This window comes from Hipposideros armiger, unplaced genomic scaffold (assembly GCF_001890085.2).
Source record: "Hipposideros armiger isolate ML-2016 unplaced genomic scaffold, ASM189008v1 scaffold_247, whole genome shotgun sequence".
In the NCBI taxonomy this organism is placed as follows: Eukaryota; Metazoa; Chordata; class Mammalia; order Chiroptera; family Hipposideridae; genus Hipposideros; species Hipposideros armiger.
In genome coordinates this window covers 27552-42564 of record NW_017731597.1, presented here as the reverse complement: position 1 = coordinate 42564, position 15013 = coordinate 27552, and the positions used below count along the sequence as shown (strand labels likewise).

The 15013-nt window shown below is 36.9% G+C and overlaps 1 protein-coding gene across 1 annotated transcript in view; it reads right to left on the bottom strand.

The window, feature by feature from the left end:
- LOC109389865 (mannosyl-oligosaccharide 1,2-alpha-mannosidase IB-like) overlaps positions 1 to 15013 on the bottom strand; it is a 59943-nt gene that overhangs the window by 25443 nt on the left and 19487 nt on the right. The window contains exon 5 of the mRNA XM_019655800.1: positions 1198 to 1313. Coding sequence (XP_019511345.1) covers positions 1198 to 1313 — 116 coding nt within the window. The remainder of the gene's footprint in view (positions 1 to 1197; positions 1314 to 15013) is intronic.

Genomic DNA, 15013 nt, shown 5'->3' with positions numbered 1-15013 from the left:
TATTTTCAACACTATGATTCCAAGAATATTACATTCTCCCTAGAGAATGACTTTTTTTTAGATCATAAAAATTTCTAGGCAAAGTTTAATTACAGAGAATAAAACTCTCCAATTTTTCAAAATGTAAGACTTCATATAGAATTTTAGAAGTTACATACTACAATGGAAATTCTTGATTACACATCAATTTAATTCCATTTCTTAGTTAACACAATTCCAAGAAATGTATCTAATGGCTTCAATGGAAAAAGCACTATATGCCATATTATTAGTTCAATTTCTGAGCATTTTTGTAAACAATTATAGAAAATTAATTCCCTAAAAAGTAAAGATATAAAATGGGTAATAAGATCCTTGGGTTAATTTAAAGACACAACAACAACAACAATTATAACTCTAAATACTGATAAATGACTACAGTCAGAATTGTATATACTTTGTAGTATATACAAAATATACTTTTAAAAAGCAATCAAAATCATTAAACAGGTATGGGTTTATACTGGATCAAAAAGCAAATAACTAACTAAGTAGTTAACACACGTTTCTATTTCATAATTTCTGCTTGGAAATGCTGCATATAAGCATTTCCAAGAATGAAACTTGTTCCAACTTTAAACTGTTACAACACTGTGGTATGAGCTTATATAAATATGAAACAATACAATACAGCGGTTAAGAGCATAGGCTCTGGAACCAGACTGTTCCGTTCCAGGCTCCATCACTTACTAGCTAACTTAAGGTCCTCCTGTGTAAAATGGTAGTAAAGATGAAATGATTTCACATATGTAAAAGGGGTCAGAACTGTGCCTGAAGCGTGGAAATGGCTATGTAAGTGTTTTGCCCTTGTTATTTACCCGTAAGGCTCTCATGTATAGGTTTGATGAGTTTGATGAGTCATTGGAAAGAAGGAATATTTATGGAAAAGTATGTGAAGTCAGAGGTTTTCAGTCCCTGAAGACAATAACTAAAAGTAATTAAAATACATTTTCATATATAAATATGCTACACTAAATTCTTCAACAATTTCTTTAAAATACCACAACAAAGGAAAACTTAATATGACTTCTATATTAAAATACTAACAACTCTACAGCGAATGCATATAACAAAATGCATAGAAGACGTTCATCGGTCACTATCAAACACACTGCACATTCGATATGTTAAGTAGGTAAATGTTCTGACAATAATTACCTCAACAGCATCATCATACATTTTTCTCGCCTCCTGGTCTGTTTTATCTGACATCAACCATGCTTTCAGTAAGTATTCATAAAAACTGTCTCCCAGCCCACCAACTGATGTATGATCTGTAACGTAAGATAAAAGAGAAGGATGGAGGTGGAGAAAAGGGAAGACAGAAGACAAGTAAATATAATTTTTCAATTATAATGACATTACAGGTCAATGATTTTATGACAGCCCTATTTCTAACATACTTCAAATTTGGTCCAGTAAGAGAATACCATGATCACCCTCCTCTCCATGTGTATTCAGTTTGCCGGAAAATCTTCTGCCGAATGTGGAATTTCACATATTTAGTGGTCTTTTCTTCAGTCACATACATAGTTTGTACATTGTCACACATCCAAATGTTTCCAGAATTGAAATTAATTATCTTTCATATATTAATGACTTTAACTATATAAACTATAGGATTAAATATAACAGATAGATTTAAATCTGATGTTAACCAAAATGAACTCATTTTTCTATAGGATGGTTAATGATGATTTCTAGACAATAATTAAATCTACAAAGAAAAAAAAAGCCAAGAATTCCCTTTGTAATATCACCTTCCATAATAAGCTGTTGAATTGATACCCTTAATTACTATTTATACGGATATTAGTACATATTTGTTTGTCCTAGGTATATTCTTATTCTACCTCATCTATACTTTTAATGTTAGTCAATTTAATGTTAAATTGACTAACATTAAAAGTAACTTCCAAGGCTATAACCATACTCTTTTATTCCTGACTTTCTATAAACCCTGTCCTACATCCTTGAAATTTGTTTCAAAACTCTCATCCTCCCAGTATGAAAAGAAAAATACCACGTATCTTATAACCTTTCAATTATTCATATAGTTTTATCACTGGTTTTTCAAATTAGTGAGGAAAGGTTGGACTGTTCGGTGGTTTATGGGAACAACTGTCTATTTGGGGAAAATGCATGTCAATATTTACATCTTTAGCTCACAAACATAAATGTGCGGTAGCTCAATGACTTAAAAGTAAACACAAAACTTAAGTATACCAGGAGAAAATATAAGAAAATGTCTACTCTTCCTAATCACATGATCTTCTTAAACAAAATACAAAATGAAGGAGCCATAAACGACAAGATTTATAGTGTCATATGGTAGATACAAGGTATCATAAATGAATCTGTAAGACAAGAAAGAGAATGGGAGTAGATATCTGCAACATATATAACAGAAATAAGGGTTCATATCCCAAAAGCTCTGACAACTAAACAGGGAAAACTGACTTAGGGCACACACAGTAATTACCAAAAAAGGAACATAAATTAATCATTAACATAAGAAAGGAAACTCAACTCTACTAATGATCAGAGAAAAGAAAATTAAAACAATGAGATATCATTTTTGTCTATTTAAAGGGCAAACATTTTAAAAGACTGATAACATCCAATATTGATAAAGTTGTGATCCATAGTTGCTGGGAGTGGAGGGCAATTTTGTAGTAGCTATTAGAACTTAACCTAGGTTTTCTACTTCTGGAATTGTCCTGTAACAATACTTGCACAAATATATAATTATAGCTTTAAAAGAAAAAAGTTCATCACAGCACTCTTTCCATTAGTGAAATAAATAAGATAACCTCAAATGTCTAGGAAAGTAGCCACATAAATTACGGTATAAACATACTATAGCAGACCGTGAAATTGTTAAGGAGAATCAGGTGACTGTTATCTGATATTGGAGGATTTCTATTATACTCACTCATATGCTGTTGAGTGTGTGTGGTGGGGGGAGCAAGTTTCAGAATAATATAGTTTTGGGTTTTTTTAGCTGAGCCATCCTGCCACCTGTTGGCAGCTCAGCAGCTGCTCAGCTCGGGCCGAGCATCGAACCACCGTTGCTCAGAGCTCGCACTCTTGAGCGAGCTCTTAACCAACTGAGCCGCTCGGCCAGCCCCCAGAATAATATAGTTTGATAGTACTAAAACTTTGTATGTTTAAACAATGCTATTGTACACATAGAAAAGATTTAAAAAGACAACTACCAACAATGATTATCTCTAAGGAAGAATCCCTTCAATTTTTACTTTATTAATTGCACATTGTCGGCATACATGTAACTTGCATAGTTGTCATACTTGAAAAACAAAATAAAAATTATAGTAGGTAAGAACTACAAAGAAACTCATAGTGTTTGAAGTTTCTATTTCTTGAAAGCGAAGTAAGTAAAGACATCTAGATTCCTTTCTCTGAGGTAATGAGGGAAGCATTCACTGTGGTGGGGACTCTAGGTATAAAATTAGTTCCCTAGACTAGCAGGAGAAAGCAGAAACAGCTGCATAGCTGAGGCTGGGCTAAACTGCTATATATTTTAGGAACTAGATATGTAATATCCTCAGAAGAACTGAGATTCTAGTATAAAAACAACCAAGTTCTGAAGTGATGAGCCAGTGGAGGTATTAATAAAACTGCCCAGAATGGAGGAGTAAGTGAAGAGAATGGAAAGAAAAACGAACATCTCATGAAGCTCTGACTCAAGATGAGCTTCCACATGAAAATGCCAATGCACACGACAGACTAGTCAGGAAAGAATTGCTAACAAACTCAACTACACAAAACAGAAGAATTCACTCTACCAAGAAGAAGCAAATAATGGAGCAACCTTCTGAAAACAAATGACAAGTATATTTTTAAAGTGTACTAAGAGAAAAAATATTCATAGCCCAAACTGAAAATTACATAGAAAAACTGGCAAATATAGCTTTTAATACACCTATTTGAAAACTGACAGGTCAATTGGAAAAAAATTAGATAATGAATCTGAAAAGTCTTGTTTAATATGCTAAGAAGTCTGAGTTACCTAAAAGGAAATTAGATTTCCTGCTAAACTATGAGCAACTTGACAACACGCGTATTAATGCCTTAAGCTTCTTTACATACCCTACAGCACCTAGCACAATTCTAACTTATAGTAACGTGTGTCCAATAAGCAATTAGTAAGTGAATGACCGAATTTCCATTTTTAAGTATAAATAGCATTTCACAATTATAATATTATACTTATCTTTAAGGTACTTTTTCTTTTTTTAATACATTGACATCTTTTAAAAAAAGAATCCATTTTCATAGCCTCAAACCCTTTTTCATTTTAGGAGAAAAAAACCAATTATGAGGCAAATAATAATACCTAGCAAAATACCTAATACTTATAAGTTGAACAAAAAAGTGTTTGCAGAATGAATGCATTAAATACCTGAAGTACTCATTCTTTCAAGTTTTTTTTGTTTGTTTTTTTGTCAGCCATAATTGGCATCTTACCTTCTCACATTAGAATCTGAGTCATTTTCAGTTCTTTCTCCCTTTTGAAACGTTTGGCAGATCATCTACCTTGTCTCCATTTCCATTCTCACTCTTTTTTTTTTTTTAAGATTTTATTGCGGAATTAGGGGAGGGGAACAGTGTTGGGGAACTGGGAGAGGAAAACAGCCAAGTCCAAGTTGTTGTCCTTCAATCTTAGTTGTGGAGGGTGCAGCTAGCTCAGCTCCAAGTCTGTCACGCCACTCAGCCCAAGGTGCTGCATTCAATTAGTTGCGGGTGGCGTAGCCACCATCCCATGTGGGAGTCGAACCAGCAGCCTCATTAAGAGCGCATGCTCCAGGGCTGGCCGAGTGGCTCAGTTGGTTAAGAGCTCGCTCAAGAGTTTGAGCTCTGAGCAACAGCGGCTCGATTCCCAGCCCGAGCTGAGCAGCCACTGAGCTGCCAACAGGTAACAGGATGGCTCAGCTTAAAAAAAAAAAGAGCGCATGCTCTATCCACTGAGCCATCCAGGCGGCAGCTCAGCTCAAGGTGCTGAATTCAGTCTTTAGCCGCGGGCGGGCGTAACCCACCATCTGGTACAGGCTGTGGTTAGGAGCACGTGCTCTCACCAGCTGAGCCATCCTGCCACCTGATGGCAGCTCAGCAGCAGCTCAGCTCAGCTGCAGCTCACCGGCCCATGTGGGAATCGAACTGGCGACCCTGTTGCTCAGAGCTCTCTCTTGAGCAAGCTCTTAACAAACTGAGCCACTTGGCCGGCCCTCATTCTTTCAAGTTTTAACAAAATTTCCATGTGTACATTTTTAAACACTTTCTTAATTCCCCCAATACTGAGATGTTTGTAATTATAATGCATTTAATTGTTTACATGAAATATCCATTGAAAAGGTAATTTTTAAAAAACTTATACTTCATTAATGTGAATTATCAAAAAATGCACAACCATCTTGATACTAAGATTTTCCTTTTGGAGTTTTATTTATTTTTTAAGATTTTATTGGGGAATTGGGGGAGGGGAAAAGCATTGGAGAATCAGGGAAGGGGAACAAACAAGTTGCTGTCCTTTTGTTCTTCAGTCTAGTTGTGGAGGATGTCGCTCCACTGGCCCATGTTGGTATTGTGATCACTGCGCTCTTCCCGGGTGAGGCAGTTGGTCGCTGGCCATTGGATGGCCGCTCACGGTGACTCATGAAAGCTCACGCCAGCTGCCGGCCAGCCCCACTGCAGCCTACGTCATCGCCAGAGACTCACGGCAGCCCGGCTCCTGGTTGAGCGGTTGTTCACCATCTTAGCTGTAGAGGGCGCAGCGTTACTGGCCCTCATGTGGGATCCGAACCCGGGCCCTGCTGCTCAGAGTTGGCGTCCCAAGCCAACTCTTAACCAACATGCCACCCAGCCAGCCCCGTTTGGAGTTTTTAAATCTCCTGTAAACACATCTTTGTGCCTAAAGCTGTTTAATTGTCTCATAGCTCAAAGTCCAGATAAAATATTTTAAACTACTCAGGTGACTGTAGTAAGAACCTATTTCATAAAAATACTCAAATACCTACAATAATTCCATTCCTCTCCTCTCTCTTTGAAGAGTTTGTAGTTACTGCTGCTTCTTTCTCATCATCCACTCGCTCCTTAACCCCCTATATCTGGCTTTGGCTTGCACCACAAGGACAAACCAAATGTCGCTCTGCAATAGTCAGTTCTCAGTCCCAACACACAAAATAAATTTTAAGTGTGGGATAAGATGATTAGATCATGCAAAGAGCACTGCAGAGGGTGAATCTGTAAAGGGTGGTACTGAACTGAGGGACAGAACTGAAAACCTAAATTAACCGAAGGGAAGAAATGAGGGGACAGATTTTACAGGTATGAATAAGGTAAATGCAACAGGACAGGAGTGTGGTCAGACCCCCAAGTATCCGGCACAGGCCAGACTATGTAGAGTGTGGGCAAATTAAGAAGCCACGAGGAGGACTAAATTTTAAATAAGAGATAATGAGCTCAATTTTTTACATACTGAGATTAAGGTATCTACAAAATAACTGGAAACAAATATCCTACACATATGGAGATATAAGTTTAAAGCTCAAGAAAAATCAGGAATGAAATACATTCCTCATTTTGTCGCACTTCACTTTATTGCGCTTCGCAGATATTGAGGGGTTTTGTTTGTTTGTTTTTGTTTTTCTTTACAAATTGACCATTTGTGGCAGCCCTACATGAAGCAAGTCTATCGGCACCAATTTTTCCAACAGCATTTACTCACTTTTTGTCTCACATTTTGGCAATTCTCACAATATTTCAAGCTTTATTATTATTATATTCGTTATGTTGATCTATGATCAGTGATCTTACTACTGTAACTGTTCTGGGGCACCATGAGCTGCCCCCTCTAAGATGATGAACTTAGTAAATGCTGCCTGTGTTCTGACTGCTCCACCGACTGGCCAATCCCATCTCTCCCTCTCCTCAGGCCTCCCAGGGCTACACTAGACAACAGATATTCAATGCAGATGAGACAGCCTCACATTGGAAGATGCTGTCTGGGACTTTCACAGCTAGAGAGGCACAGTCAATGCCGGGCTTCAAAGCTTCAAAGGACAGGCTGACTCTTTCGTTAGGGGCTCATGCAGCTGGAGACTAAGTTGAAACCAATGTTCATTGACTACTCTGAAAATCCTAGGGCCCTTAAGGATTATGCTAAATCTACTCTGCCTGTGCTCTATAAAAGGAACAAAGCCTGGATGACAGCCATCTGTTTACAACATTGTTTACTGAATGTTTTAAACCCACTGTTGAGATCTACTGCTCAGAAAAAAGATTCCTTTCAAAATAGTACGGCTCACTGAAAATGCACCTGGTCACCCACGAGCTCTGGTAGAGATGAGATTAATGTTGTTTTCATGACTGTTAACACAATGTCCATTCTGCAGCCCATGGATCAAGGAGTAATTTTGACTTTCAAGTCTTATTATTTAAAAATTACTCTTCATAAGGCTAAGGCTGCCATAGTTAGTGATTCCTCTAATGGATCTGGGCAAACTAAACTGAAAACCTTCTGGAAAGGATTCACCATTCTATAACAGATGCCATTAAGAATATTCGTGATCCATGGGAAGAAGTCAAAGTATCAACATTAACAGAGTTTGGAAGAAGTTGATTCCAATCCTCATGGATAACTTTGAGGGTTCAAGACTTCAGTGGAGGGAGTAACTGCAGATGTGGTAGAAACAGCAAGAGAACTAGAATTAGAAATGGAGCCTGAGATGAGTCTGAATTGCTGTACTCTCATGATAAAAATAATCGGTGAAGAGTTGCTTCTTATGGATGAGCAAAGAAAGTGATTTCTTGAGATAGAATCTAATACTGATGAAAATGCTGTGAAGACTGTTCAAATGAAAACTAAGGATTTAGAATGTTACATAAATTTAGTTGTTAGAGGAGAGGCAGGGCTGGGGAGGATTGACTCCAATTTTGAAATAAGTTCTACTATGGGTAAAATTCTATCAACCAGAACTGCATGCTAGAGAAATTGTTCATGAAAAGAAGAATCAACTGATGTGGCAAACTTCACTGTTGTCTTATTTTAAGAAAGTGCCATGGTTACCCCAACCTTCAGCAACCACTACCCTGATCTGTTAGTACCATCAATATAGAAGCAAGACCCTCAACCAGCAAAAGATTATGACTTGCTAAAGGTTCACATGATATTTAGTATTTTTTATAAATAAAGCACTTTTAATTACCGTATGTATTTTTTGAAGAATATTGCTATTACACACTTAAAAGAGTATAAGAGAGTATAAACATAACTTTTCTAGGCACTGGGAAATCTAAAAGGTTTTATGGTTTGCTTTACTGTAGTAGTCTGGAACCAAACATGGCAATATCTCCAAGGTCTGCATGTACGGATTCCAAGGGGAGCAATTTTTTTTGTAAAGGGCCAGGTAACAGTCCTCTGTTACATGTTCTTCTCTTTTGTTGTTGCTGCTTCTGATGATGAATATTTAAACGACCCTTAAAAATGTAAGCACCATTTTTAGTTCATAGGCCACAAAGAAAAGGCCTTACAAAAACAGGCCACAGATTAGTCTGCCATAGTTTGCCAAGCGCTAATTCGGATCTCACCAATATTTAGGACACAGTTCACCCTATAAGAATAGATGAAGTTGGAGAGGTAACCATGCAAAGGATAAGAAGTAGGAATACTAGGAACATCAACATTTAAGAAGCTGAGTGAAAAAGAATATGAAACCATTTCCCATCTTTTAAAGTGGACTGGCCTTGTATCTTGCTATAACCAACTCAATGTGGTAAAAAGTTTTAACAGTGTTCCAGTTTCAAATCTAAGCATTAAGAGGTCGTACATACTTCACTTCTTTTCATGGGACTCTGTGCCTACCATGAAAAGAAGCATCGCATAACCTAAAAAATGGTGAGAAGACCACATAGAGAGAAGCTGACTCTTCCCAAATGGGGCCATGCTAGATCAGCCAGTCTCTAGCCAATTTGCCAGCTAACTGCAGTCACATAAGCAAGTCTAGACCTCTCAGCCAATCTGTAGATTTTGGAGAAATAAAAAATTGTTTTATTGCACTTCTTAACGATGGGTATATATTTTGAAAAATGTATTGTTAGATGATTTTTGACATTGTGCAAACATCATAGAGTGTATTTACACACACCTAGTTGGGACAGCCTCCTGCACATGTAGGCTATATGGTATAGCCTTTTTTTCCTAGGCTACAAGCCTGTACAGCATGTTACTGTACAAAACAACACGAGATTAATCAAGCACAAGAAAAAATGGTGCAATCAAGAGATGTGGTAAACACAGGATGTTTGAGGCTGCTGCCAGTATAATATGGTATACTGCGTTACAGCAGACTATTTTCATAAGTAGAAAGCGTACACTCTAAAATATCAATAAAAAGGAAAGTAGTGACAAGGAAGATATAAAAAGATCCAAACTGAACTTCAAAAGGTGAAAACTACAGTGTTAGAGATAAAAATACACTGGAAAAGACTGACAGCAGATTAGACAATGCATAAGAAAAAAATTAGTGAACTTGATGGCATTGCAATACAAATTAATTCAAGAAGAAACAGAAAGAAGAAAAAGAATTCAATAAAACAGAAGTAAAAGGCATCAGTGAGCTAAGTGGCATAATACACAGATAACTGGAGCCTCTGAAAGAGAGGCATGATGGAAAAATTATTTGAAGAGATAATGGCCAAAAATTTTCCAAATTTGTAACAACTATAAACGCACATGAAAATAAAAACACGACAAATCAGAAATTGTGGGATGCCATTAAATCAGTATTTGGGAGGAAATTAATAGCACGAAATCTTTCAGGAAAAAGGGAAATATTTTCTTTTCAAATCAATGACTTCACTTCAACCTTAATCAACTAGAAATAGAACAAATTAAACACCAAATAGGTAAAAGAAGGCAAATAATAAAGGTCAGGGCAAAAATAAAAAAGACAGAGTCTACTGATATTAAAGGAATAATAAGAGAATATTACGAACAACTTTATGCCAATAAATTAGAAAAATTAATGAAATGGACAAATTCTCTGAAAGACAGAAACGACCAAAACTCACTCAAGAAGAAACAGATAATCTGAACAACCTTTTATCTGCCACTGAAACTATAGTTAAAAACCTTCCCAAAAGAAAACTCCAGGCCCAGATGGTTTTACTGGTAATTTCTGGCAAACATTTAAGGAAGAAATAATATCAATTATGCACAAATTTTTACAAAAAAAAACTGAAGAGGAGAGATGGTTCATAACTCATTCTAAGGCAAGCATTACAATGATATTAAAAACTAGACAAAGCCAAAAACAAAAACAAAAACAAAATAAAATGAAAAAACCAACCAAGAAAACTGTAAAAGGATAATACATCATAAATATGTGTGATTTATACTAGGCATGCAGGGCAAATTAAATATTTAAGAGTCAATTGGTATAATTCTGTCTATTAACAAACCAAAAAAGAATACAGATGCAAAAAAAGCATTTGACAAAATATGACTTCTACTCCTGATAAAAACTCTCAGCAAACCAGGAAAAGGGAACTCCCTCAACCTCCTAAAGGGCATCTACAAGAAAACGTACAGCTAGCACCATACTTGATAGTGAACAATGCTTTCTCCCTAAGATCAGAATACAAGACAAGGCTGTTCACTTTCATCACATTTCTTCAACTTTGGACAGAAGGTTCTAGCAAGTGCAACGAGGCCAAAAAAGAAATTGACTAAAATATATTTAAACAAATGACATTCATATTGGAAATATAGACGTAAAACTGTCAGGGCCGGCCAAATGGCTCAGTTGTTAAGAGCGTGAGCTCTGAACAAAAAGGCTGCAGGTTCGATTCCCACATGCGCCAGTAAGCTGCACCCTCTACAGCTAAGATTGTGAACCACAGCTCAACCTGGAGCTGGGCTGCCATGAGTGGCCAGCGAAGCGTAGGATGCAGTGGCCTGCAATAGGTTGCCGTGAGCTACCATGAGCAACCGGCAGCCGGTGTGAGCTGCTGTGAGCTGCTGGGAGCCAGTGTGAGCTGCCAAGAGCCGCCATGAGCGGCTGTCCAATGGCTGGTGACCAACTGCCTCAGCTGGGAAGAGCACAATGATCACAATACCAACATGGGCCAGTGGAGCGACATCCTCCACAACTAGACTGAAGAACAAAAGGACAGCAACTTGTTTGTTCCCCTTCCCTGATTCTCCAATGCTTTTCCCCTCCCCCAATTCCCCAATAAAATCTTTAAAAAAAAAAGTAAAACTGTCTTAAGAGTTAATATGGTTGTCTATGTAGAAAACTTGATGGCATTTACAAAGAGCTACTATTAATAGAATTAAAAACGTGAGGTTATCAAGTTGCAGATACAAGATCAATATACTAAAATCAATTTAATTTGTACATATTATCAACAAAATATCAGAAACCAAAATTAAAAATTTTTAATAGCATTAAAAATGAAATATTTATAGATAAATCTGGCAAAACATGTGAAAGACCTGTACACACAATATTTTTGAGAGAAAATATGAACAGCTAAATAAATGTCGAGATGGATATAATTTGTTTATAGATAGACTATGTCAGTAATATGATTAGTGTTAAGATAGTTTAAGATGTCCATTCTTCCCAAATTGATCTGTAGATTTCAATGCAATCCCAGTCAAACTCCTAACACTTTTCTATGAAAATTGACAGTCATTCTAACATTAATATGGACATACAAAGGACCTCAACAGCCAAGGCAATTTTGAAAAAGAACAAATCTGGATGGCTAACACTACTTGATTTCAAGACCTGTAATAAAACTGCACTAATGAAAATGGCATGGTATTGGAATAATAAGTAAATAGATCAACAGAACAAAATAGAATCCAAATCTAAACTCATACCTATACAGAAAGCTGATTTTTGACAAGATGCAAAAGCACTGCAGTGGAGAAAGAACAGCCTTTTAAATCAATGGTGCTGGAATAATTAGATGTCTATATGCAAAGCAACAACAACTGCTTTGATTCCTATACAAAAATCAACTCAAAGTACATCACAGGCCTAAATATAAAACCTGTATCTATAATGCTTTTAGAAGAAAACATAGGCGGAAATGCTTGTGACTTTGGGTTAGTAAGAGACTTCTTAGATATGACACCAAAGAAGAATTCATAAAACTAATTAAATGGACTTCCTAATTGGAATCTTTTTCTCTTTAATACCCAGTAAGACAATGAAGACAATTCAAAGACTGGGAGAAAATATTTGTCAAAACTATATCTGATAAAGGACTTGTATCTAGAATATGTACCAAACTCTCAAAACCCAGAAATTAAGAAAACCATTTTTTTTAAAAACGGGCTACTGGAAAGAGGTTTGATCAGACAACTCGCCAAAGAGAAATGGATGGCAAATAGCACATGAAAAGATGTTCAACATCATTAGTCATTTGGAAAGTGCTAATTAAAGCCACAATGAATTACCACTACACACCTATTAAAATGGCTAAAATTAAAAGACTAATCATATCAAGTGTTGGTTAGTATGGGGGAACAGTACCAATGGGAATGTAAAATGGAACATCTGCTTTGGAAAAGTTTGGCAATTTTTTAAAAAGCTAAACACACATCTACCATGTGATACAAACATTGAACTCCTAGGTATTCACTCAAGAGAAATGAGAACCTATGTCCACACAAAGACTTGAACACGAATCTTCATAGCACTTTACTTGTAATAGCCCCAAACTTGAAATAACCCAAATTTCCATCAACAGGAATGGGTAAATGAATTGTGGTATCCCACAAAGTGGAATTCTACTCAGAAATAGTGATATACACAACACGGGTAAATCTCAAAATAATTATGCTGAGTGAAAAAAGCCAGACAAAAATAGAGTGCATATAAAGGATTCCATTTATATGGAGTTCTAGAAAATGCAAGCTTGTCTAATGACAGAAAGCAGATCAGTGGTTGTTTGTGGAAGGAGTGAGAAGGGGAGTGAGAAAATAATCATAGAGTATGAGGAAACCTTTTAGAGGTGACAGATATGTTCATTCTTTTCATTGTGGTGATGGGTTACTTATTTAACCCTCTGTCGGGCGCAACTGATCTCACAGATTCATTGCACACAAATTTTCAAATATCTAACAATTAACTTAAGTATCATGATTCATCGCTTCCGTATCTTCCCCCTCTACCGTAACCTATCGCCAGTCATGTCTGTGACTTAGTAAAGATGTATTTCACAACGGCATCTTTGTGTGCAATGAATCTGTGAGATCAGTTGCGCCCAAAGGAGGGTGAAAAACTCATTAAGTTGTACACTTTATTTTTTTATTTTTTTACATGAAGTTGTACACTTTAAACATGTACTGTTTACTGTATGTCAATTATACCCTAATAAAGCTGTTTTTAAAAAAGCGAGAAAACAAAACAAAAAGACATTTGGCATTAGTCCAAAGCTATCAGCAACATCAAAATTGAGTTTGTTTTTTAACTCAGTTTTTAAAATACTGCGACACACACGTGAATGTAATGAAAACAATTTTTAAATCTACATAAATACTTTTTACTAAAGACATATCTAAGTTAAAATTGCCCAGGAAATTGAAAATAAAGAAATGGTCAAAACAGAGTTGGGGAGGGATAGAGGTTTATACACAAGACTTAAGGAGAGTAAAGAATAGGAAAGTGTTTAAAGTTAAAGAATTGTCAGGGGTACTGGTGATCCATTTGGAATTAGAAATTATAAATTTATAGTGACTTTAACCTCTACTGATCATGTTCATCAGCAATGTTCAACTGACTCTGTCCATGAATGGGAAAGGTAGATGGCTGAGTTGATACAAGTTTGGGGATTTATAGGACAGATCAAATAGAAGGGTAAAGGTACATGAGTATTCTCACATTGGTGTGGATCCTATGCCATGTAGGCTGGACAGGAGAGGAAGCAGCAGGTCATCCTGTCCAAACATTCAGGGTCCTTGCTCCACTGTTTTTCTAATGCACCCAACCAGTAAAAGACCAGCCCACATGTCAGCCCATTCTACTATTATCCCCAGATTCACAATTTTCACCATCAATGAAGACTTCAACGTTGCTTTCAACTTTTCCATAACTCCTTGATGAGTGCTCTTTGCCATTCTCTAAAGCAGATTATTTGAAATCTCTTCTTTCAAAAGTCCCCCTCCTCTACCTTATTGCTCATGCTCAGCAGACACCACGCCTCCAAACTCACAGGAAAAATACAGACCATTAGCGGGGCAGGAAGGGAAACAAAAAACAAAAGTATCTTTCAACTTTCTGCAGCCCTACCTCTCCTTTTATCTGTTCCCCTCTGCTTGTTAAAGAGAAAGAAATGCTGCTCCTCTACTCTACATGCCCCATCCACTCTGGACCCTAAACACTTCCACTTCCGTCTCAGGAATCCTCTCCATCTCGGTCTATCTTCAACTTCTACCCTTCAATGAAATCCACTCCTTAGCATTTAAGTGCTTATTGTTCACATTGTAAAATAATCTAATAATATTTTTTGACCATACACTTTTAGCTTGATAACTATCAGGTGTTTACAGAAAGAGTGAAGAAAGATTAATCACAGGTGATGTCTAGATTTCTGGCTGGGCAAATGGGTGAACAATGGTGCTCGTCACTGAAATTGGGAACACTGGGGTGGGGCAATGGCTTAAGGGAGAAGGTGTATGAGTTTGCAGCAGGATGAACTTGAGGTGCTAGTTGGATATCTAAACAGATGTGATAAACAGGCAATCAGGCGTATGGAAATGCAGAGAGCACGCTACGTTGGCGGCATACACTTGGGGGTTGGGTTATCAATACATAAAATGGAGTTCACTCAGAGAATGCACGGAGTGATTCAAGGACACAAATGGTACTCTGGGGCATGATACGTATACACGTAAGAGTCATTAAAATAACATATAGGGCGTTTTAAATGTTTGGCC